Source organism: Catharus ustulatus, chromosome 4 (assembly GCF_009819885.2).
Source record: "Catharus ustulatus isolate bCatUst1 chromosome 4, bCatUst1.pri.v2, whole genome shotgun sequence".
In the NCBI taxonomy this organism is placed as follows: Eukaryota; Metazoa; Chordata; class Aves; order Passeriformes; family Turdidae; genus Catharus; species Catharus ustulatus.
In genome coordinates, this window is record NC_046224.1 from 16,214,075 (window position 1) to 16,236,243 (window position 22,169).

Consider the following 22,169-nt stretch of genomic DNA (forward strand, 5'->3'; position numbering starts at 1 on the left):
CCTGGTACGGTTCAATCAAGAAGGATTAAAGTCTGAAAACGTCACACTCGGAAAGCCACGAAGCAATCTCCGAGTTCCAGGAACACTTTGGACGGGGAACACCCGCATCCCCTCGGTGACAGCCCGGGCCAGGCCGCTCCGCCCGCCCCCCGCATCCCCTCGGTGACAGCCCGGGCCGGGCCGCTCCGCCCGCCCCCCGCATCCCCTCGGTGACAGCCCGGGCCGAGCCGCTCCGCCCACCTCCCGCATCCCCGCGCTGCCATTGGCCCGGCCGCACCCACTCGGCAGCAAGCTCACTTCTGATTGGTTCAAACCTCCGGGCCTCCTCAGGGGGCGAATAAGGCGCGGGGTTGTTTGCTTGTCCCAAGATGGCCGCGCTCAGTGGTGCTTCTGTGGAAAGGAATGGCGGGGAGTGAAGCCTGAGAGAGCGGGCCGGGGCCGCGAGGGGGATGAGGTGACGCCGCCATGGCGAGCGAGGGGGGCAGGAAGCAGTTCTGGAAGCGGAGCGGCGCGAAGGTGCCGGGCAGGTGAGAGGAGCCGGGGCAGGTCGGTGTCGCGGGCGCCTGGATGGTGCCGGGCCGGCGGGGGCGGCTCTGCCCGCCCGGCTTCGCTGTGACCCCAACACCGCGTTCCTGCCCCTCGGCCGCGCAGCCCAACGGGACCTCGCGGGTCCTGGGGTCTCCGCTGCAGGAACCGTGTGCAGTCGGACGCTGCTCGCGCCCGGGTCCCTTGTTATCTCAGTGCTCGGAGCCTTCCAGCGCTGGGCACCTCCAGTTGTGTGGTGGGGATCGCGGCTGGTCAGTTAGCGTTGGTTATAACTTGTGTCAAAAAGGTTGTTAAATAATCTTCTGAATGTGCTTTCCCAGCCTGACATCATGGCTAAAGGAGTTAACGTGATCTTAGGAAATGTATGCGCCGGGATATTTTGAGTGGGCGACTGTGTTTGTATCTGTCAGCAGTGCCAAGTTGGGATGTTTTGAAACTTGATACAAGTTATGAGTTATGATATTTTTTAAATACTTTGCAGGAAACTGCATTTTCTAGGCACAGAGACATGCTTTTGTTTCTGCTACGTATTTCAAAATATTGTCAATTTCTCAACTTTCTTCCTGAAGTGTGGACAGCAGACCAGTCATTGTATTAGTGCAAGGAGCCACAAGCACGTTCTCCCATTCAAGATTTTCCAGGGAATAGATCCACAAAGTCGCGTTAACTTTTGACTGTTACATTAGGCTGGGAATACATATTCAGATTATTATTTAACAATAACCGTACAGTTTTCTATATTCTTTTTGTAAGAATGATGTGTACTTATGGTTCTCAGGGAACAGTAACTCTGTATTTTGTATCCTTTACATGATTTCAGCAGCTAGTCGAGCTCACCATTTACCTTCTTACATTTCCTTTACCCATAAGTACAAACTGGGAGTGGTTTTGTTTCTATAGTTACAAACTAACTTTTTCAGTCTAACTGTTGTCCTCCTCCTAAAATGTTTTCTTTGTAACTTTGCGGGATCTCTTTGGGGGAATACACTTCTGGCCTTCCTCTCTTGCCAGGGTCTATAAATAGTTGCAGTTAATTTTCAGGCAACTGCAGGCTTGGAGAAAAACAAGGGAACTGTGGAGAATGTGCTTTGGTTTCTATTTATTTTTTTCATGACATGGAGAGGATTGTTGTTGCTTTCTATTTGAGTGGCTTTCCATTGCAGTTATTGACAGAGTGAGGAAAAGGCACGTTCTGTGTGTGTGGAAATGGGCAGTGACATCTGACCCTCATGTGAGTGTAGAGCAGGAAACGTGCCTGTGGAGAGGATGGAGTGCAGTTCTGTGAAAAGGCTTGGTGGGGTATTTATTGCCATGGAATCACACTAAAACTGTTCAGAGTTTTGATAAACCACCATTTTCAGTAAGCACAGGGGCTATTTTCACTGGTGTTATTGCTGCACCTGTTGTGAAAGCCTAAGCCTTTCTTAAAATCTGTTTTGATGGCAGTCTTTTTGGCTTGGTTCTATCTCAGGTTTATTAAGGTTGGACTTACTTATCCTTATGGTCTGGAGATTGTTTTTTGTATGTGAGGAGGGTGTGTTTGTTCTATGTGATTTTTATTACAGGTTTGGGTAGATGTTAGTGTTGAATATGATTTATTTCTCTTACAATTGCAGAGTTCTGTAGTAATAATTTCTATTATGAAGCCACATATAAGTCTTGATGTGTCTTCTGTGGCATTTTTACTTGCAAAATGGTTTTATACCCAATAACTGGGAGGTAATGAACTTTTAGTTTGTAGAGTTATGTGTTCACACAATAACATGCTCTTTTGTAATGTTAGAGACTAGTGAATAAGTGTCTTTGGAACCTTGCTTCAAAGCATTCTTTTAATACTCCTGTGACTTTTATTCTCTAACTTGTCAGCTTCTGCATTTTACTGTAGCTTTGCCATCCTTGTGCTTTAGTAATGGTTAAGAATTGTCTGGTTGGATTTTGGGTGACAAGGGTACATAAAAGATGACATCTATAAAGATATTTCTTTGAGAATTTTAAATTTTTTTTTGCAAGAGACGAAGAAATTACTTTAATTCCTGGTTAGAAAAATAAGCCTTAGCTTGGGTCTCACAAAGAGATCCTGTTTAGCAAATAAATCTAGGATTTTTATTAAACTACTTCTTAGTATGCACATCAATTGCAGACTAATTAGTTTTTGAAACGGAGAAATGTTGTAACATTTCACTTCTGTTTATTATTGATTATTTAATACACAGAAACTTCTCAAATATTTATTATTTTTGTGATAAATCTTTCTTTTCCTTTAGTATTCAACATGTGTATGGAGCTCAGCATCCACCTTTTGATCCGTTATTGCATGGAACGTAAGTTAACCTAATATTTAAATATTACAAGTGTTTTGTGTCCCCTCTGTCGTCTTTTTTTTTCCTGTTGGCTGTAAAGATTTTGTTAATCTTCCTTTTTCAGTTTTTGTCATTTTCTTGACTTCTCTGTTCTGACTTCTCCCTTGTGACTTCCTGATGGTTACCATATTTGCAGAAATAAATCAGTTCTTTAATCATTAACATGGATTGCAAACTGTTATTTATTTGTAATGCCTTATACATGGAATATTGTGAAGTATAAAACTAATGTACAAAAATAAGTATTTGCTTGGAAGGACATCATGCTTCTACTAGATTTTTTTTTTCAAGGACTGGTTTCAGATAGTACAAGAAGTCAACATTTCTAGTTAATTTTCAGATGATACAGAGTTGGAGGCAGTTGAAATGTGTGAGCTTAAGGTCAGAGTTAAAAGAAGTGAGATTAATTGACTCAAAATACAGAAGTATAGAGACCATGTAATAGAAACTGGAAGTTTATTGCTTGAAGTGACAGAGCTAGAGAAAGACCTTGCTGTTCTAAATAGTGATGACAAGTCAGGTGGAAGTGTGTTGTAGCACCTGTTAGGGAAGGTACTCCCTGTAAGACATAACTGAAATGTTATAACTCATACTATATGAGAATGGGGTAAGAACTTTTTCTGATTTGCAGTTTTGCCTACCTTGTCTTAACAGAAAAAAATTAAAATTAACCCAGGTGGAGAGACAGGGAGGTCAGAAATTAACTCAAGAACCATCTTGATGCAATTCTGTGCAAGATGACCCTGCTTGAGTAGGGAGATGACCATCTGTGATCCCTTACCCATTCTGTGAAAGCACAATGAAATTAATGGCAGTAACTATTTTTTGGGAACACACTAAGAGCCATCTCAGTTTTATACCTTATTCAGCTCATTTTTGAAGGGAGATGTGATTGCTCTGCATTACTGTAAGTGAGAACAAGTGTCAGGCTGGGGAGGGATATTTGGTTCATATCTCATACTGCGTGTTGACAGAGGAGCAAAAGGCTGGCAGCTGATCAGGGTCCACTTAGACTAGTAACTAGAAGAAATATCTTTCCTCTGAGAAGAGCAAAGTTCTGAAGGTTATCCATGCTGGCATCCCTGCATAGGGAGAATGATAGATTTAATGAGTGAGACTTGGTTTGTTTATGACAGTAGTTGTGTTGCGTGATTGCTCCTGATGATTTAAGAGTAGACCATGACTTGATTGCAGCTCCTGTGCTATTATGCAGCAATTGCAATGGAAGGGCTGAAATCTGCAGAAATGGATGAAGCAAGAGCAATGTAGTGTGCCCTGTCTACTTTATAAGCTATTCTAATAGTAATCCTTTCATGTGACTTTGGGGTTGGTTTTTTGTCTGGGTTTTATTTTTTTTTTCTTAAAAAAGGGGAAGGAAAGATTTGCTTGACACTGTTGCTTTGAATAGAAGCTAGTTTTTACAGCCCTTGTTGTCAGATTTCTTCAGCTGTACGCAGCATGGGTGGATATAGTGGCAACATGAACCTTTGGGGTTTGGTCCTACCCAGAATGTTTTGTTTCCTCACTAGTTTTCTAAATATTGTTTATTTATTTTTGAACAGCTTGATAAAACCAGGGTCAAAGCCACCTACAACTCCAGTGAAATTGAAGAAAGTCAGCACCTTCCAAGAATTTGAAAGTAACACAAGTGATGCTTGGGATCTTGGAGATGATGATGATGAACTCTTAGCAATAGCTGCTGAAAACTTAAATACAGAAGTGGTCATGGAAACAGCTCATAAAGTAATTCAGAATCACAGCAAGCTACAAGAACAGCATAAATTTCAGGAAGAACATGTACAGGAAGAAAAACAAGAGGAATTTGCACAACTGAGTTCAGTTGCATGTGGTGATAATAGGCTTGTTAAATCAGTCAGTGAAGGTCATACATCAAGTTCATTAGGTATGTTGAAAAGTGAAAAAGATGTTGAAAGTTAAAGGATGAAAGCTACCATATTTGGCCCATAAGACAGTAAACCCTTCCCAACCCTTTATTAATATTGCAGGAAAATACTGTTTATCATTAGTGATTTGAGAGGAAGACTGCTTGCCTTACTAAACTGTAATGCATGTGTGTGAGGGAAGAATAATATGATCTCTAATTGACGTATTTTAATTATGGAATACTGCTCTGAAGAGAAATGCTCCTTCTGCTAAATCCAAGTAATTTGAAGTTCAAGCTTCTGCTGTACTTGAGTTTGTGTTTTTCAAAAACAGAACTCTATTTCCAATTTTTCAAATTAAATTCAGTGGATTAGTAACCTTCTCACTACCTGAAGCTAACTGCTGTATTTCTTTTTCCCTTCAGATAATGCTAGTGAAAATTCTTCCATGCAGAGATCACAGTCACTTCCACAAACTTCCACACCTCCCTTGACAAGTGGAATGGCAGACTTCAACACCTCAGTTACTCCTGCATTAACTGAGAGAGAAGCATCTCGATTAGACAAATTTAAGCAGCTACTTGCTGGCCCAAATACAGATCTTGGTGAGTGTTTCACAGAGGACCTGTAAATTCCATCTGAATTATTCCTAAACTATAGAATTTTCCTGTTTGATGTACTGTCCTGTCTTGTGGTTTGGTTAGGATCTAATCCCTTCAACATTTCTTACAAAAGAAAGAATAAAAGGAAAGTTTGTAGTACTCCTGCTTTTAGTAAGTGATTTACTTACATCCTACTAATGCATAGGGTGTTTGATGGCTTCTTGCTTTTTCTCACATTATTTCTTCCTACTAGACTAATCTCTGTAGAAAAAACTCCAAAGTATAATTATTTGTGTTTATTGTTAATGCCTGATAAAGAACAGCTTGGTATATAAGCATGATTTTCATGCTTTGAAATAGATAGGAGTGAAAAATGATGAGGGCTGTAAGTATTACTGCTTGTCTATTCAGTGAGCCTTCTTCATGTTCACAGGCTGATACAGTAGTTCTGTGTCTCATCTGTGAATGCTGACAACAAGTCAATGAGAAAACAAATGTATTGTCAGATAACTTGACTGTTCCCTTTGTATACAGGATTTTAGCTGCTCAATAGTCAATAGAAGTGCTGAGAGGGTATCACAGAATCAAATGGCTTGTATCCCAAGTGAAAATCTGAAGCAGAATTAGTACACTGCATTTGGAGAACTTGTGATTAGGAGTTAAGGGCAAAATAGTGAGTAAAGAAAATATCTTTGAGCTAGACCATTCTGGAAGATATCTCCAGGAAACTTACAGAAAGAAGTAGAAATTGCATGTTTGCAGTTCTTGATTGATGCTCTCCTGTCTGGTCATTGTCATGAGGCTTCTTCAATATAGTGCAGTCTAAGTTGAGGCTTTTTTTTTTTTTTTGTTCTCTGGTGTGTCATATTGTCAGATTGATGTTGGGAAAGTACAGTTATGGAAACTGTAATAACTGCATGAGATTGAGCACTTCAATGAGTTATATATGGGATGTTCTTATGAAATGCAACTGCGCATAAAGGGGGGTGTTAAAACATATCTTACCTAAACTTGAAAATGGTAATTAAATATTGCCTTTTAGCCCTTTGATCTAACAGGTGTTACGACCTTTGTCATTGTGACTGACATGAAAACTCATAGCTTAGGAATGTTGTGATGGTAGAAATCTTTATCTAATAAAGTTGCAAACTCAGAGGAAAGACAGAGTTCAGTTTAAACCTATCCATTTCACTTGTGTTGTCTAATAAGTTGGGAATACTTTACCAGCAAATCAGATTTATGGATTAAAGTGAAATAATTTTGGAAGAAAATTTCCACTCTTATTAGAGTGCAGTCACTCTGCCTGTGGTGAACTTAGTCAATACTATTTAAACAAACTAGTTTTTTTTGGTTTTGTGGTTTTTTGTGGGTTTTATTTTTTTTTTTGCTATTGAACTTTATGAATCTCACACTGAAATACATGTAGGAAAGTGAAATTTGAATATGTTTCCATGATATTCAAGTGTGAAAAATATCTAATAAGCTCTCAATATTATTTCATGTGTAAGCCACTACATAATGCCTTTTCTGCATCTGTTTATAGGAAGCTTGTTCTTTCTCTTGCTGTGCAAACTGATAACTGCAGTTTGAAGTTGTGTGAATAGAATTTTATACCCAGTTCTGGTTTTTTTTTGATGCAAATATTTTAACTTTTATGTCTATAATATGTCCAATACTGCATATGTCTATATCTACAGGTAATAAATGATTCCTTTTAGTGAAGTAATAAACTCGTTATTAATGACATGCAAACTCTTGATGATCATGAAGCTCTTAGGAGTAGATCATATATGATAGTAGAGCTTGGACTGTTGGTATATGGTAGGAAAAGTGTGTGTACACATATATACATATGCATATATATACATGTGCAAACATGTATATGCTTATTGCTGTATGCACAGTTCATCAGAACCTGGTGTTTGCATGTCTGTACACATTTTTAATGCATGCATTTTTGGAAGATGTTTGGTTTAGCTCTGTGCAACAATGGAGATTATGTTTAAATGGTATTCTTGTTTTATAATGACAGCAGTAGCCTGGGAAAGTGTTGCAGGTTGTGTGTGTGAGTTGTTAAATTTGTTGTTGGGGTGGTGTTTTTTGTTCCCCCCCCACACTGTTTTTCTTCAGAATAATAATGAAAATGTACTGAGGTAGAAAACAGGCAATAGGCTCCAAGCTAAAATTTGTGGTGGGTAATATAGGGATAGGTGTCTCTTCTGTTGCAGATGGCTTATTCTGTCTCTGTGTCTGTAGGGTGATGTATGTGTGGGTGTGTTGTGTTAGAGCCACAAATAGTTGGGCTTTGTTTGTCACAATGAATGGAATTAGAAAGACATGGAGACATTTTTGTAAATATTTCTCTTCCTAGCTGCAAGTATTAGGCTTGATTTTGCTTGGAAGTATCAGAAGTATTTCTATTGTGCTTGTTTCCTTGGTACAGTTTTGCATATTATTGGAATAGATAATGTAACAAGTCCTTTCAAAACAAAATAAAATTAAGTTAATCTGTGGAACTGTAGCCATGTCACACACATATTCTCTTATCACAACAGGAGAAATCAATATTGACTATGAATACAATGTAATACAAATGATCTTGAAATCCTTTCAGTCACACTTGAGTGATTATTATCCTATAAAGATAGTGTAAAATGCAATTTCAGTCCTGTATGCCAACTAAAGGTGTGAAAGAGTGTGTTCTTTAACAAGAAAACTTTCAAAAAGACAGATTATGTGTATAGATTTGGAAGTGAAGATTATTTTAGTCATTGGAAACCTGTGACAGATTTTGGAGTTGCTCTTGGTCCACAGGCTGGATACTTTGAACTTGTGAAAATAGGTGGTTACTGCAAGAAATGTGGGCTGGTAGAAGGAGCCTGTTGTGAGAAGCAGTTTGGTTGGATGGGGGTGTGAGGACTGAGCCCTGTCAGTTAGATCATAGTGAGGTGCATGGCTGCAGGCTCAGGAATCCAAGTGGGGCTGTTGGTGGGATAGCTGAGTTCAGGAGGCAGCTGTGGAGCAGGCTGCAAGGTCTGCTTGTCTGCATAGCTTCCCACTCCTGGCAGTGCATGCCTGGTTATTCAGCAGGAATAATTCACAGTAGTTTTGTGCAATCAACCTGTGTTTATACTTGACTTGCAGTCAGTTTGCTGTAGACTTACTTAATTTCAGGTCTTGTCTTTCCTTGTACTGGACCTTGCATTGCTGAGTGAAGATGGGCTTGCAGAGTCTTTTGCAAACAGTTGCTTGGCTTAAGAGGAGGGAACAGAACTTCAACAAAGCAGTGTGGATGGAGTATTTCTGAAAAGAAATTTTTCTTTCCTTCACAGACCACTTTGAAAATATTACAGGAACAGTACTGCTATGTCTACTGAGTTTCTGAACAAAGTTTAATTCTTTTTATTAAACTTGTGTTTTTTAGTGATCTTGTAAAATGTTTTAGGGAACTGTTTACTGTGCAAGCACAATCTAAGCAACGTTGATAAAATCTGACAAAGCAACAAACAAGTTGTTGCATACTTGCAACTTCAGCACAGCAGATGTATGATGGGTTTTTAATATCCATTAAAAAATTAGCTGATTAAAGCACTTCCTTAACTCCTTCTTTATCTTCAACTATTTTTCTGCTTTTTTACACATATATGGCTAATGAGTATGTAATTGAATGTGAGAAACATGTTTTAAGTAAAACGATGACCAGTGGTAAACTTGGTATACTGTGTTCTCTTCATTTAATAAACCTTCATAACATTGTAATGCAGTCTAACACATGTAGTATTTCAGAGTCAAACCAACTAATTTCTTAAGTTGTAAAATTGTTTTGCATGCTAGGGTCACTTTTTTTCCTACCTAGTCATGACAAATCCCAAGCTGAATGAAGTAAGATGTTGAAGTTTTAGCATACTACCATGATAAAAATGATAAAAAAGAAGGCCCTGTAAAAGCACCCATGAAAATTGTAAAGCATTCCCATCTTAAATTTACTTCAACTTCTGTGCACATTCAAGAGCACTTCTCATTGTACTTTTAAAAAACTCATCTCTTTCTCTTCATCCTCATAACCAAATCTTAAAAAAGAAAACCTTTTCAGAGAGTACTACAAGATGCTGAGTTGGGTGCTGTCTTAGCTACTCCTTTGCTATGGAAGTAGTGGATAATGTTGCGAAGTCTTACAGGACATCTAAAGAATAGCTGAACTTTTGAATAATCTGGTGGTGGCAAAAACTAATTACAAAATTTTACAGGAGTTAAAAATACTGTAATCTCAGATTATTTAGTAACAATAGCTGGTTGACTGTGTACTATAATGAAAAATTAAAGAGTAGTTCTCTAGAGATTAAATTCAGAAAGAAAACATGTTAGATGTCTCTTTTTCCCATCACAGTGGTCTGCTGTATTGTTGCAGCAACTTGAAAAGTAGGATTTTCCTATTCAGGGTCACATCCATTCTAGATTTACGTTAAACCTGATCTGACATAGTAATTACCTTTTCTTTTACTTATGGCTCATAAATCTAGTATTCTGTAACAACAGTTTGTTACGTCCTGTAAAATTGGTTGCCAAACTGGTGCTATTGAAAAGTTTCAATAACTTTACAAAATGCATTAATTGAAATGAACTTGATTAATTTTGTTCCTAGCTTCATTAATTTATCTGCACTAAGCTACACAGTGATTTATCTCTGTGCTCCTAGTACTTCCATGCCATTTAGAATTTTAATGCCCCCTGCAGCTGTGAATTACTTGTAGTTGATCATGTGAGTACCTATTCTTCTTCCAGTTTGTTGATATATAGTATAAAGTTAACATGTGTCCTGCTGATTCATGTGATGTGCCATTAGTCATATGTCTTTTCAAATTATTATCACCAAAAGGTATCCTCTCTGATTCTTGTTCTGTTCTAGTTAGCTTTTTATCTGAAAATATGCTTTCCTCTTTAGCTAATAAAAAAAGATTAATAAAAAAGGGCAGTATTCTCCCAGTAGACTTTGTAACATCTTTTTTATTAATTCAGAGTCTTCTGAAAGAAATGAATGCTAAATATCCATTTCTTATTTCTTTTTTAGTTATTTTTGCAGGATTAGTAATTTGTCTTCCTATTTTCTGTGGGTTGGTCTCGTAACTTGTATTTTCATTTCATAGTAAGCATTTGTTCTGATTACTGCATAGTGAAATATTTCTATGTAAAGATAATAATTCATGATTTTTCATTGTAACTAGATGATAACAGATTCTTGAAACAGTTTTGAGAAGATCTTGCTTAGTTTTTTTCTTCAGGAGGTATTGCTCTTCTTTTGTTAAGATCCTAGATTGACACAACAGTTCAGACACGTGCTGATTCTGGTGATTGCTCTAGTCTGGGTGCAGGACATTACACTTGACCTTGTTGAACTTCATGGGGTTTGCCTGGGCCCACCTCTTAAGTGTGTCCAGGTCTCCCTGGATGGGATATGCTCCTTCCAGCCAATCCACTGTGTCACATCTTGGTGTCATCTGCCAACTTACTGAGTGTGCACTTGGTCCCTCTGTCAGTGTCATCGAGGGAGATACTGAATGGTATTGGCCCTGGTGGGGACCTTTGTGGGGCACCACTTGTTACTGGTAACCCTTCAGATAAGGAACTAACTGAATGTCCATATCTAGCACCCATCCCTCAACAAATCTCTCCAGTTTTAGTGGCAAGGATGTTGTGGGGGACTATATCAAAGGCCTTACAGAAAAATGTTGTTATAAATGAGCACAATGGGCTATTTAAGTCAATTATATAGCCAATTTATTAGTACAGAAAAGAAAAAGCAAAGTTGCAGCGCTGGGCAACAGGGGAGTCACCGCTCCTCCAACTGCCGCACCGCTCGCGGCTCAGATTCCCCTTTTAAGTCTCTCGTCTTCCTGTCGAGTCCCCCTTCCGGTAACTTTTGCGCTTGCTCCGCCTGTTGCTAGGGGGTCTTTTTTCTGCCTCTTGGTGGTCACTGACGAAGGCTCACGACAGTCTTCTTCAGTGTTCTCTCTGTAACCTTGGTGCTGCAATATCTACAAGCATTCGTTATCACGCAAGCATAGCAGTTTCTGTTCTTTGCAGTTTCGCAAGCAAGGCAGAATGCGAAGATATGGTTAGGGAATGCAAGGATATGGTTAGGGCGATCACTTGTTTACACATTCTTCTCCAACAGTGAACAAAAAGGTCACTCGCTTCTCCTCACAAATGTAGTTTAATTTTAGATTAATATTGTTATCTTTTAACAAGGATTTGTTAATTTTGACTTGAGTGAAAACTCCTTACTTTTATGTGTTCCAAACACTGCCTATCATTGAATTAAGATTTTATTGAGGACAAAAAGAGTAAGACTGAACAGGTGCAGCTCCTATTAACAAACAGGATCATCTTCTCCTTTTCTCAGTTCTGAAAATGGAGCCTATAACCTTAAAGGTTTCCCCTTTATTTTGGTCAAGAGTTTTGGTATTCAAGTATGACTCAAATTAATAGATGGGTAAGACACATTGTGAGCTCCACAGATGAGCCTAGTTCTGAGGTTCTGGACTTTTTTGCCTATAAATCAAAGACTTGTGTGATTTTTTTTTTTATTTGGTTAGCATCAAAATAACATAGAGAGAAGGCTGTTTTGTGTTGTGTGGATGTCCACAGAGAACATTCCAGGTTAAAACCACTGATGTGCTTAAAAAGTGTGATCTCAGCACGATCCTTAATGGAGCCACGTATATAACATGGAAGCTTTAATGAAGGGTGGAGTTCTGTACATGTCTTTTTCCAAGTGGATTTGGCTGTAGAGCACTACAGTGGGACCCCTAAGTTCAGCTGATGTGAAGGTGTTACTGTTGAAAAAGAAAAATTGCTAACTTATCACTCAAATTTCTTTGTACACACAAGTACTTGCATTGGTAGTTACTACTAATTGATCATCAAATTAAAAAAAAAAAGGATTTAGCATTCTACTCCAAATTGCAAGATTGGTTAATTAAAAGAGTTTTTTGTGTCTAAGTTTTAGCATTGCACTGATTTATGATCAGGTGTTCAAAAACAGTCTGAATCTTAGCCATGTGGTGAACAATACCGTGAAGAGGGATATTTTAGCCTGGATGAACTGGGAGAAAGAGAGGTACTATATGATGAAATGTTCATGTAGTTTTTGTGTTTGTGTGGCTGTTTGTGTTTTTGGCGTACCATCTCCCTTCGTTACCTGATAGCATCATGAAAGCTTTGAACTTACACTCTGTGAAATCTGTATTATCTAGTAAAATAGACAGGTATTCTCCATGACACCTTGCAGACTTTGTGGCAGGGGAGAGACTTACCAAGAATGTCACCAACAAGACTATTGAGAGCTCTGAACATGGTTTGTGTGCTGAAGTTTTTGAACATCAAGATTAGCCGTGTACATGTTGTAATGAGTGGCGCATACAGCTTGTAGGTTGACTCAAGGCAATATAATTAATCCTGTAGGTTTTCTTGCCAACATCTCTTTACTGTTAATAAAGTAGGAACATAAGTCATTGTTACTTCATTAGCACCATGCCCAGAACTGGAAGATGTACATAAAACTTGTCTGGGAAGGCAAACACAGTGGAACAAGTTTAATTGTGTATGTCTGTGCTATGCTCCCTCCCTGATGCAGATTATTGGTTAGGTATGCTCTCTATATGTGTTTTAGCCACAATGTACAACTACTCTGGATGTAATGTATGTTTACAGTTAACTGAGAAAAACTTAGGTAGATTAGAGGTTAAGGGCTAGTCTTATACGGGAATTTGATATAATAGAACCTAATGTAAAGCTAAACTAAAATAATACTTCCAGTGCAACCATGGAGTAATTTAATCAGCAAGAGCTGCTTTTCTTTTTTTTTTTTTTTTTAACATTCAGAATAGGGTTTAGAAACTTTTCCCTTAGTTGCAAGTGAAAAGTTAGAAACTGTTTCAATGGCATTAATGTAAAAATGAAAACAGTTGATGATCCACAGAAGTTAAATGTTTTGAGAGAACTGTGAAAAACATTCTCTGCTGTCACAGTTGTTCTCCATTACTTATTGTTTCCATCACTAACTTTGTGTGTTGCAGGTCTCAGCAGTTTCAATAATCTTTTTGCATTAGTTTTTCTAATCATTCGCTTTCCTGTATATTGCAACACCAATCTCATCTACTTCTGCTTATGACTTTTTATGTAGCAGACAAAATGTACTTTCCTAGTCCTTTCTAGCAAAGGATCTGAAAAGGCTCTTACCCTGTATTTACAGAGGTGGATTGGACTTTATTTCCTGTTCCTGCAGCATTCAGAATAACTCTTTGTTCCATTGAGAAGATTAAGGACAGTGTTTGATTAAAAAAAAAAAAATTAATGAAGTGCCTAACAGAGCTATTTTTCATTTTGAAAACCAGTTGCTGTGGTTGCCATAGTAATAACAAGCCCTCTATTAAAGCTATTTTCTATATGTACTGCCTGTATTATAACGTACTGTTGGGGGAGCTGCAGTTCTGTGCATCTGTGTGTTTGAAAGAATTTTCCAGCATTGTATAGTTAAAATATCCAAGGAATTTATGTTATAGGAACATAAACCATGTAAATCTAGTTTATCATATTCGTCATGGAGTCGTTCATGCAGGCCATCACTTCACGTAGCCATTTATAGTAATCTCAATGAAATAACAGGTATATCAGAAATGAATAATACATACATTGTATGTGTTAATAATATTATTAGTATACTGTTTAATAACGCAGAGTAATTTTGAACTCATTTAATATTTCTTATTTTTTCTATATTTGTAATGGATAGAGTGATTAGCTTGTAGTTCCAAGAAAAATGCTTGTACACTTGGTTGTTTACCCTCATGTGTCTTAGATGTAGTGTGTAATCATTCTAGTAATTGCTTGTACAGTTGAAGGCTGGTAAACTAATGGCATGTTTTCTTTGTAAAATTCTCCATGAAATATTTATGGAATATGAGAAGTCTTTGAATCTAAATGCAGTGAAAGGATACTCCTAAGATTGCTGTTAGAACAGTTGCTTTAAACTTTTTCTTCTTCAGAGACAGGAAATGTATCTGTAAATGTGTTGTAATGTATCAGATAAAACAATTTTTTTCCAAAATTAAATTAATTCTATTAATTTGAAACATTTTCATACCTCATTATACCTTTATAATAAGGTATCCTAAAGCAACAATGTTGCTGTGAAAAGTAACTGCTGTCTCCTAAGCAGACATGATAGTTGGCTGGTGTAAGCAAATTGAGATACTTTCCATCTAAAATCTATGGGGATTTATAAATTCTTTCATACTCATTGGTCACAGAATTATGTCAAATAATGAGGCATCTGAAAAACAGAGTAACAATTGGGGTTTAAACTGTTTCTTCAGAAAGTATCCTTTCAGTTTGGGACAGAGTTCACAATGTTTTACAGATACTCATTTTGGATCTGCCTAATTTCAGCTGGTTCTTTGCTCATACTTTTAACAAGTGATCATGTCTGTAGTTAGAATGTTTACAAATGCTTACTTTCAAAATAATTGTTCTGGGAAGTTTAGGAAAATATTAATTGGAGGAAGAATATTTTTGCAGTACAATCTTGATTGAAAATACGTGTCTGATTTGTAGGTGCTGTTAAAACTCTTTTGTAGAAAGTCTGTGCTTGGAAACATGCTCAGCAACTTGAAACTGGGATGTCTTAATTCCTTGGGAAATTTGCTAGGAGAAGGAGTTGCTCTTATGACAATTCATTGAAGCCATGCTTTGACTAGGGAGACTGTAACGTTGCAGCCAATGACAAATAGTTTAATAATGAATTAAAATACTAGGTTCATAGAATTGTTTGGGTTAGAAGGGACCTTTAAACCATCTAGTTCAACACCCCTGCAATTAGCAGGGACATATTCTCAGCTAGATCAAGTTGCTCTGAGACCCTCCCCCAGAATGTTTCCAAAGATGGGACCTTCACAACTTCTCTGGTCAACCTGTTGCAGCGTTTCACCATCTTCACTGTATAGAATTTCTTCCTTATATCTAGTTTAAAGTCACTCTTTTAGATTTAAGGCAATACTCCACATCATATCAAAACAGACTGACAAAAAGTGTCCCCATTTTTCTTATAAGTTCCCTTTACGTGTTGAAAGGCCATAATGTCTGCCCAGAGCCTTCTCTTTTCCAGGCTGAACAACCCCAACTTGCTCAACCTGTCTTCGTAGGAAAGGTGGTCCAGCTGATGCCTGATGCCACAAGCCAAACAATATTAAGATGATAAAAAGTGGCTTCCTTTAATGAAGGTCCTTCATGATGCAAATATGACAAGATGCACACATAATACAGGACCCTAATAGTTTTATTAGTTTAACACTTTAGCATAGTTAACATAACTTAGCATACTTAACTTTAACAACAGAAATCATCCAGTGATAGAAAGAGTTAATTAAGTAATCCCCTCTTTTGGTTCTGCCCTCCACTGAAGCTGTCCCTGGCTTCTAGCCCCACATTTATTATGTCTACAATATATAGAGAAAATAATGGTGTCCTTGGTTCATACTATAGAGGCAAGACTAAATAAGATTCCAGGAAGGTTAGCTTATTGTTCTAAAATTTAGGTAATGGGGTAGGAAAAGTACTAGTTAGTTAAGGACCTATATAACTATATAATAGTGGTCTACAGAGCTACAAATTTATGGAAAATGTATAAAACCCCAAAAATCCTTTTGGCATTACAGCCCCCTGACCATCTTCATGGCTCTCTGGACTTACTCCAAAAGGTCCATATCTTTCTTTTGCTGAGGGCTCTAGAGCTGGATGCCTCCATGCCCATCTGGAGGTCTCACCAAAGTGTAGTAGAGGGGGAGAATTGACCTCCCTTGACCTGCTGACCATACTGCTTTTGATGCAGCCCAGGACATGTTTGGCTTTTCTACCTGTCCAGTCACTAATCCTTCTCCTATGTTTATTGCCCTAATCCTTCCATCTCCTGACCTGCATTGATACTGGTGGGTTGCCCCAACCTAGATGCAGGACCTTTCACTTGTTCTTGTTAAATCTGATGAGATTCCCATGAACCTACTTCAAATTGTCTAAGTCCCTCTGACATCTCAGCTCTCAGGTGTACCAACCACACCACTCAGTTCAGGTCATCTGCAAATTTGCTGAGGGTGCACTTGATCCTGCAGTATGTCCCCAACATGGAATAATGCTGGGCTCAGTATGAACTCCTGAGACACTGCTCATCACTGATCTTCGTCTCAACATTGAGCCACTGGCCAGTACTGCCCAGATGTGATGATTCAACCAATTCTTTATTCACCAAAGAGTTCACCCATCAAATCCACTTTTCTCTCCAATATAGAGAAGGATTTTGTGGGGGACCATGTCAAAAGCTTTGCAGAATCTAAATAGGTGACACTTGTAAAGCCTTTCCTTGTCCACTGATTAACCACTCCATTGTAGAAGGCCAAAATGCTGCTCAGGCAGGACTTGCTCTGGTCGGCTATGCTGGCTGTCTCAAATCACATCACTGTCCTGCATGTGCCTTCCTGGAGCTTCTAGGAAGTTCCATGATCTTCCCAGGCACAAAAGCAAGGCTGACATGTCAGTGGTCGGTGTCTCAAGGTAATCTGAGAACTAGAATGCAAGTATTTCAATTATCTGTTGTTATTTGATTTTTAGGAACTCACCTGTTGAATCATTTGTAAGAATAAAGCCCATCTTGGAGACTAATAGAAACACTTGCTGTACAGTTTAGCTATGTATGTCTAATAAAGTGCACATGTACTTAATGTATTTTAACAGCGGTATTAGAATTTAGCTTGACTAAGTCTTTTATATGTGTGTAAAATGGTACTCTTGTGTATATGCTTCGATTTTTTTTTTCTTGACACAAGAAGCATATTTGTTTATGTTGTAATGTTCAACTAAGTCTTACGGGAGCAACTTAGCAAAATAGTTGAGCTCACTGTACTGAAAAGTTAGGGCCAGAATTTTATTTGACTTTTTGGATTAATCTGAGGTCCTGAAATTTTGGAAGACTGTGATATAGGACAGCAGTCAGTGTGAAGAAACAGAATTATCACACACCCAAGGCTAATGGTTTGTGATGGAATTGACTTAACTCTCAGATGTGCAATCATCTGTCTAACAGTTCTCTGTCCTGAAAACAATTACTGTACCACTTACGAAGGCAAAACTATAAACTAAAGCCTTGAGAAAGTTCAGAAGGATGTCAGGACAACGGAGCAGAGGAGGTTATTAAATACAATAGAAAGTTATTAAATACAATCCAAGAGGTAAAGTTCTGTGTCAAATAAGGAGAACAGAGCAGAGTATGAATCCTGTCAGGCCAAATGAAGGAAACATTTCTAAAAGAGAGTTAGAGAAACAACTTGGAATCATATAAAAACTAGCTTTAAATGGTTTTTCTCAGATATATTGGGAGAAGGAGCATTGCCAAAGATTTTGGAGGCCCAGCAGACACTGTAGGTGTAAAGAGAGCTTCCAGATAGGGTAAGGCAGTGGCAAAGCAACATAAGTAATTATTTGTGTTCAGTATGGAAGGATGCAGGAACATATTCACTCCCAAATTCTACATGATGGATAAATAGAGAATCTGATTCAAATAAGTGTTACATTATAAAAAAAAGATACTTTGTCTTTGGTTTTTACTTTCATGTCCAGTGCTGAGGTTTCCTTCCAGAAAGAGCAGTCCTTTTGAACCCACCCCTGTAGTGTGTGTTATTGTTTGGAAGATGTGATAGGAAATGTATGTTCATTGCAGAGTAACATCAGGAGGGGTGGGAGGGAAGGTAAGCTGTGTTCCAGTTTGCTTGTGTGTTTCCTGTCTTTGGCCTTAAATGAGTTACTTAAAGGTAAGTGGAATTTTTATACTGGGTGATTTGGATGATCTGTTGCTCATTTAATCACATGCTTCACATTTCTGATTGTGAGAGTAGATCTGCATATTTTCCATTTTTGTACTTTTTTTTTTTTTCTTTGCATAGGCTGTTGTAAGAGGTTGGTGCCTCTCTTTGGGCATGGGTTGCTATTGAGTTGAGTTAAGGGTGGAACAAAAAAATGGAAAGGTGAAAGAGTGGGTTCGGTAGATACAGAGTTGAGAATGGACAATTGTGTTACTAGAAGATAATAAAAGTAGTTGCTGAGTTAGAATTTTTTCAATATTTTTACAAAAATATTTACAAAAAATGTTATAGATTTTTTTCTTCATATGCTAATTACATAGTTTGTAAATGGGATGGTTGTGTGTAAAGGCAGCCAAATCTTGAGCAAAATGATTGTGTAAGGAAGTAATAAACTAATGCACAAGATCGGTTTCCATTCAGCCTGGACACAAATATATTAGACCCAGTAAAGCATATTTGTGCATACTGCACAAAGAGGAGTAGAGCAGGAAGATGCACAGTTGGAGATTTCGCTTTTAAAGACCTGGGGCTTTCATTGATATTAAACCAACTGGAACTGTCATGCTTTGGGGTAGAAGACAAATATATACATAATTTGTAGATTGTTTTGTTAAGGCAGATATCTCTTATTTTTACAATTGTTTTGGTTCACAAATGATACAAAATACTGCTTTTCTACACTTGTTCATATTATATGTTTCCTTTGTCTTTGCATGTTCTGACCAGTTCCTGCCATTCTGGCTTTTAGACTATAACCAGTGATACTGTTACTTCTGCTGTAGTGCTTAGTGTTGTGGGGCATCAAATCCTGAATGGAATTGAAGCTTGTTGCAGCAGTGGTAGGGGCTGCAAGCCAATACTGAAGCTGCTTGGAGGCTGAGCGAACTCCCTGGGGTGTGAACTACTATAGGTGATGTGAAAAACTGCTGCATGTAGCAAACCGTGGTGTGAGAAGCAGACAAGTTGTAGATGGCACCCTATGATATGCCTGGTTTTTACAAGTAGTAGAGGGGGAATTGTGTGAGAGTTGCCTAAGCAGTGCTATTGCACGGAGAGAAGCACTGAGATCACTTAGGAAAATGCAGTTTTACAAGACCTACAGTGCCTGATAATAATTTCAGAAATACCAAATGCAGGTATAGTAGTAGCAAAGCTGGGATCATGAAGGGAAGAAATAATTGGAGTGGTTTGTTAAATGGGGGCGGAGAAAAGGAAGTGGAAGTATACTGGAAAAAGAAGATGTCTGGGGTTCCTGTTGGGCAGGAGGATCGCAGCTGCAGTATGGCGATAAATGAAACTCGTTTCAGTTGCTTATTGCATCTTTTTGCCATTGAATGCTTGTGTTTGCAGTGACAACATACTCATAATGAAGTGTTTTTGTGCCAGCCTGTGACTTTTTCAATTTCTCTCTTAATCTGTGTTTATAGTCTTATATACTATATAAGTTCTGCTTTCATTGTTTGAGACTTTGGTTCTCACTGAAGTCTAGTGGTGTCATATTTTTTAATGTTACTGATCCTTTGGTCATTTTTTATTCTTCCAATGCCTCTCAACTCCTTGAGATGAAGGATAAGGGAGAAGTTTATTGTGAACTGTGAAATTTCTTGAGGTTACGTGTATAAGCATGGTTTTGTGCTTTCTCCATTCATGAATATTTAGTGTGCAGAAGTACTGTGAACTTCTTAATGTTTTCTGAAAGCATATGCTGCTGCTCTTTATTTTGTGTAGACCTTAATAATATTGCAAATGCTTTACCTGCTTTGATACACTGTATTCCTTTCATATGTATGTAAAAAATACTTGAAAGAATAATACATTTACATAGTAAGTTGCCAACTGAGACACTATAAGACACATATACCAAAAAGTAATGCTGGGAAATATTCCAGAGAATTACCTTATTACACTCAGTACCTATTAACATAGGTGTCCTTATGGATAACAGTTATCCAGTATTTTATTAATTCATTAGGATTGCCCTATATTTCTGTGTTCACTGGATTTTCTAAGAAGACCATTGTTGTAAACACTTCCTTACTTCTCATGAAACTGTTGTGTTTTAATAGATGAATTGCGAAAATTGAGTTGGTCTGGCATTCCCAAGCGGGTTCGTCCAATTGCATGGAAGCTTCTTTCAGTAAGTTGTATTTTTTTTTTATTTTTCTTCCTCTGCATTTAGTACCAATAACTTTTTCAAGCATTGCAAATGATTTTGCATGAATTGTAATGCATCAGTGATGGTTGGAAATGTCTTGTGCTGAATTGTAATGGAAGTTATGTTCTTTTACTCAGTTTCAAGATTAATCTATCAAATTGAAAGGAGGGGGATGAGAAGTAGTAGTAAATCATACCAGCTGTGTGTCTTTATTTTTCAGCCTGACTTTCTATGAAAGAAGGGCTTGTGATAACAGTGGCTTCTTTCAACCAGTTTTGATGGAATGGTGGAGAGTTCAGAGACAAGTACATTCTTAACAGTTTTCTTGAAAATAGACACACAGTAGGGGAAGCAAAGACTATCAGTGTCCTATGAAAGGCTTCATTCTGACTTCACATTAAAGTAACTGCAAGAAAGGATTAGCACTGTAGTGAGGAAATGCAGTGATAGGATCTGTAGGTTTTTTTGGCTGATTCTTCTGTAGTACTTTAAGATTAACAACTCTGAACCACTGTGTCAATTAAGTTGTGGCATTGATTCTCCTGATGTGAGACCTGTGAGGCAGTTCAGAGAGACAACCTCATTAAAAAGCTAATCATTTTTTTGTGGTGTGAGTTTTTGGGTGGTTGAGCACTCTGACTTTTTCCCTATAGCCAGAGGTTTTGCAATGGCTGTAGCTTGAGAGTACCTTGGAGGTGTTTCTGTTGGCCATCAGAGAGAAGCTTGTGGGAATATGTGATTCACTGGGGTTGGTTTTACAGAACAGAATTTTTTTCATCTTGGTGTTTGTAGAAATACAGTTTATTCTTCATAGAGGTATTTTTCATGTCAATCTTTTCAGCTCTAATGCTTGTGATGACAAACAGTTAAGCATTTTTAGCTGTTGTTTGTCTGCCTGTGGTTGGGAGAAGGTTTATGAGGATGTTTGTATTAAAAAGAAGCAGAACTCTCGTGATGTCTGTTCTCCAGAGGCTGTGAAAGACACTTTCTCAGCAAATGTTCATGCATTTAAGAACTGTTTAAAATTCTGAATTATACACACACACACCAGTTCAGCACTATCGAATTTTTCAGAGAGTAGACTTAAATAGCTTTGCTTTTTATAGAATAATTCTGTAGGGAATGCCAAGTATTTACTTCAGATTGACACTGATTTCCAGTGACTGAAAGAGTCTCTCTTGCTGATGAGTTCTACTAAATTTGCAGCTTAGTTCCTTCTAATGCTAAATGCAGATGCAACTTAATGGTGGATATTCAAATATCCTGCTCTATTTGAAATTAAACATGGAGCTTACAATTTATTTTAGTTCTGTTTCCAAAGTTATATGTAATTTTGCTAGTAAAAAAGGCATTTTTTTCTCCTGAAGTTTAGGATGTCTGGTTTAAAATACTAAAAGTAAGAAAAATTATGGCTAACTAAAAGTTAGCTTTGAAGCATAGTAAGCTAAAGCATGGGCATTTTTAAAGTTCTGATTCAGAAGACTGATACTGAGGTTTAGAGAGTTAGAATTATGCAAGTTATAAAAATATAAGATGAGCTGACTCCTCTTGCTTTTTAGTCAGAGCATAGGCTTTCCAGGAGCTTGAACTTAATTCCATAAATTGATTTTAATTTAGTATTCCAGGTCTAGAAGAATGCCTAAGTGTAGGAGTTCTCTTGTTCTGTTGCTTTAACAACTGCAGTTCCGGATCTATTTCAGTTCAATTTGCAACTTCAT

The 22,169-nt window shown here is 37.8% G+C and overlaps 1 protein-coding gene across 1 annotated transcript in view; it reads left to right on the forward strand.

Moving 5' to 3' along the window:
- Positions 1–329: 329 nt before the first annotated feature.
- Positions 330–22,169, forward strand: part of TBC1D22A (TBC1 domain family member 22A) — a 140,923-nt gene continuing 119,083 nt past the window's right edge. The window contains exons 1-5 of the mRNA XM_033058598.2: positions 330–527; positions 2,811–2,867; positions 4,469–4,809; positions 5,215–5,394; positions 20,363–20,433. Of these exons, the coding sequence (XP_032914489.1) occupies positions 466–527; positions 2,811–2,867; positions 4,469–4,809; positions 5,215–5,394; positions 20,363–20,433 (711 nt within the window). The 5' untranslated portion in view covers positions 330–465. The remainder of the gene's footprint in view (positions 528–2,810; positions 2,868–4,468; positions 4,810–5,214; positions 5,395–20,362; positions 20,434–22,169) is intronic.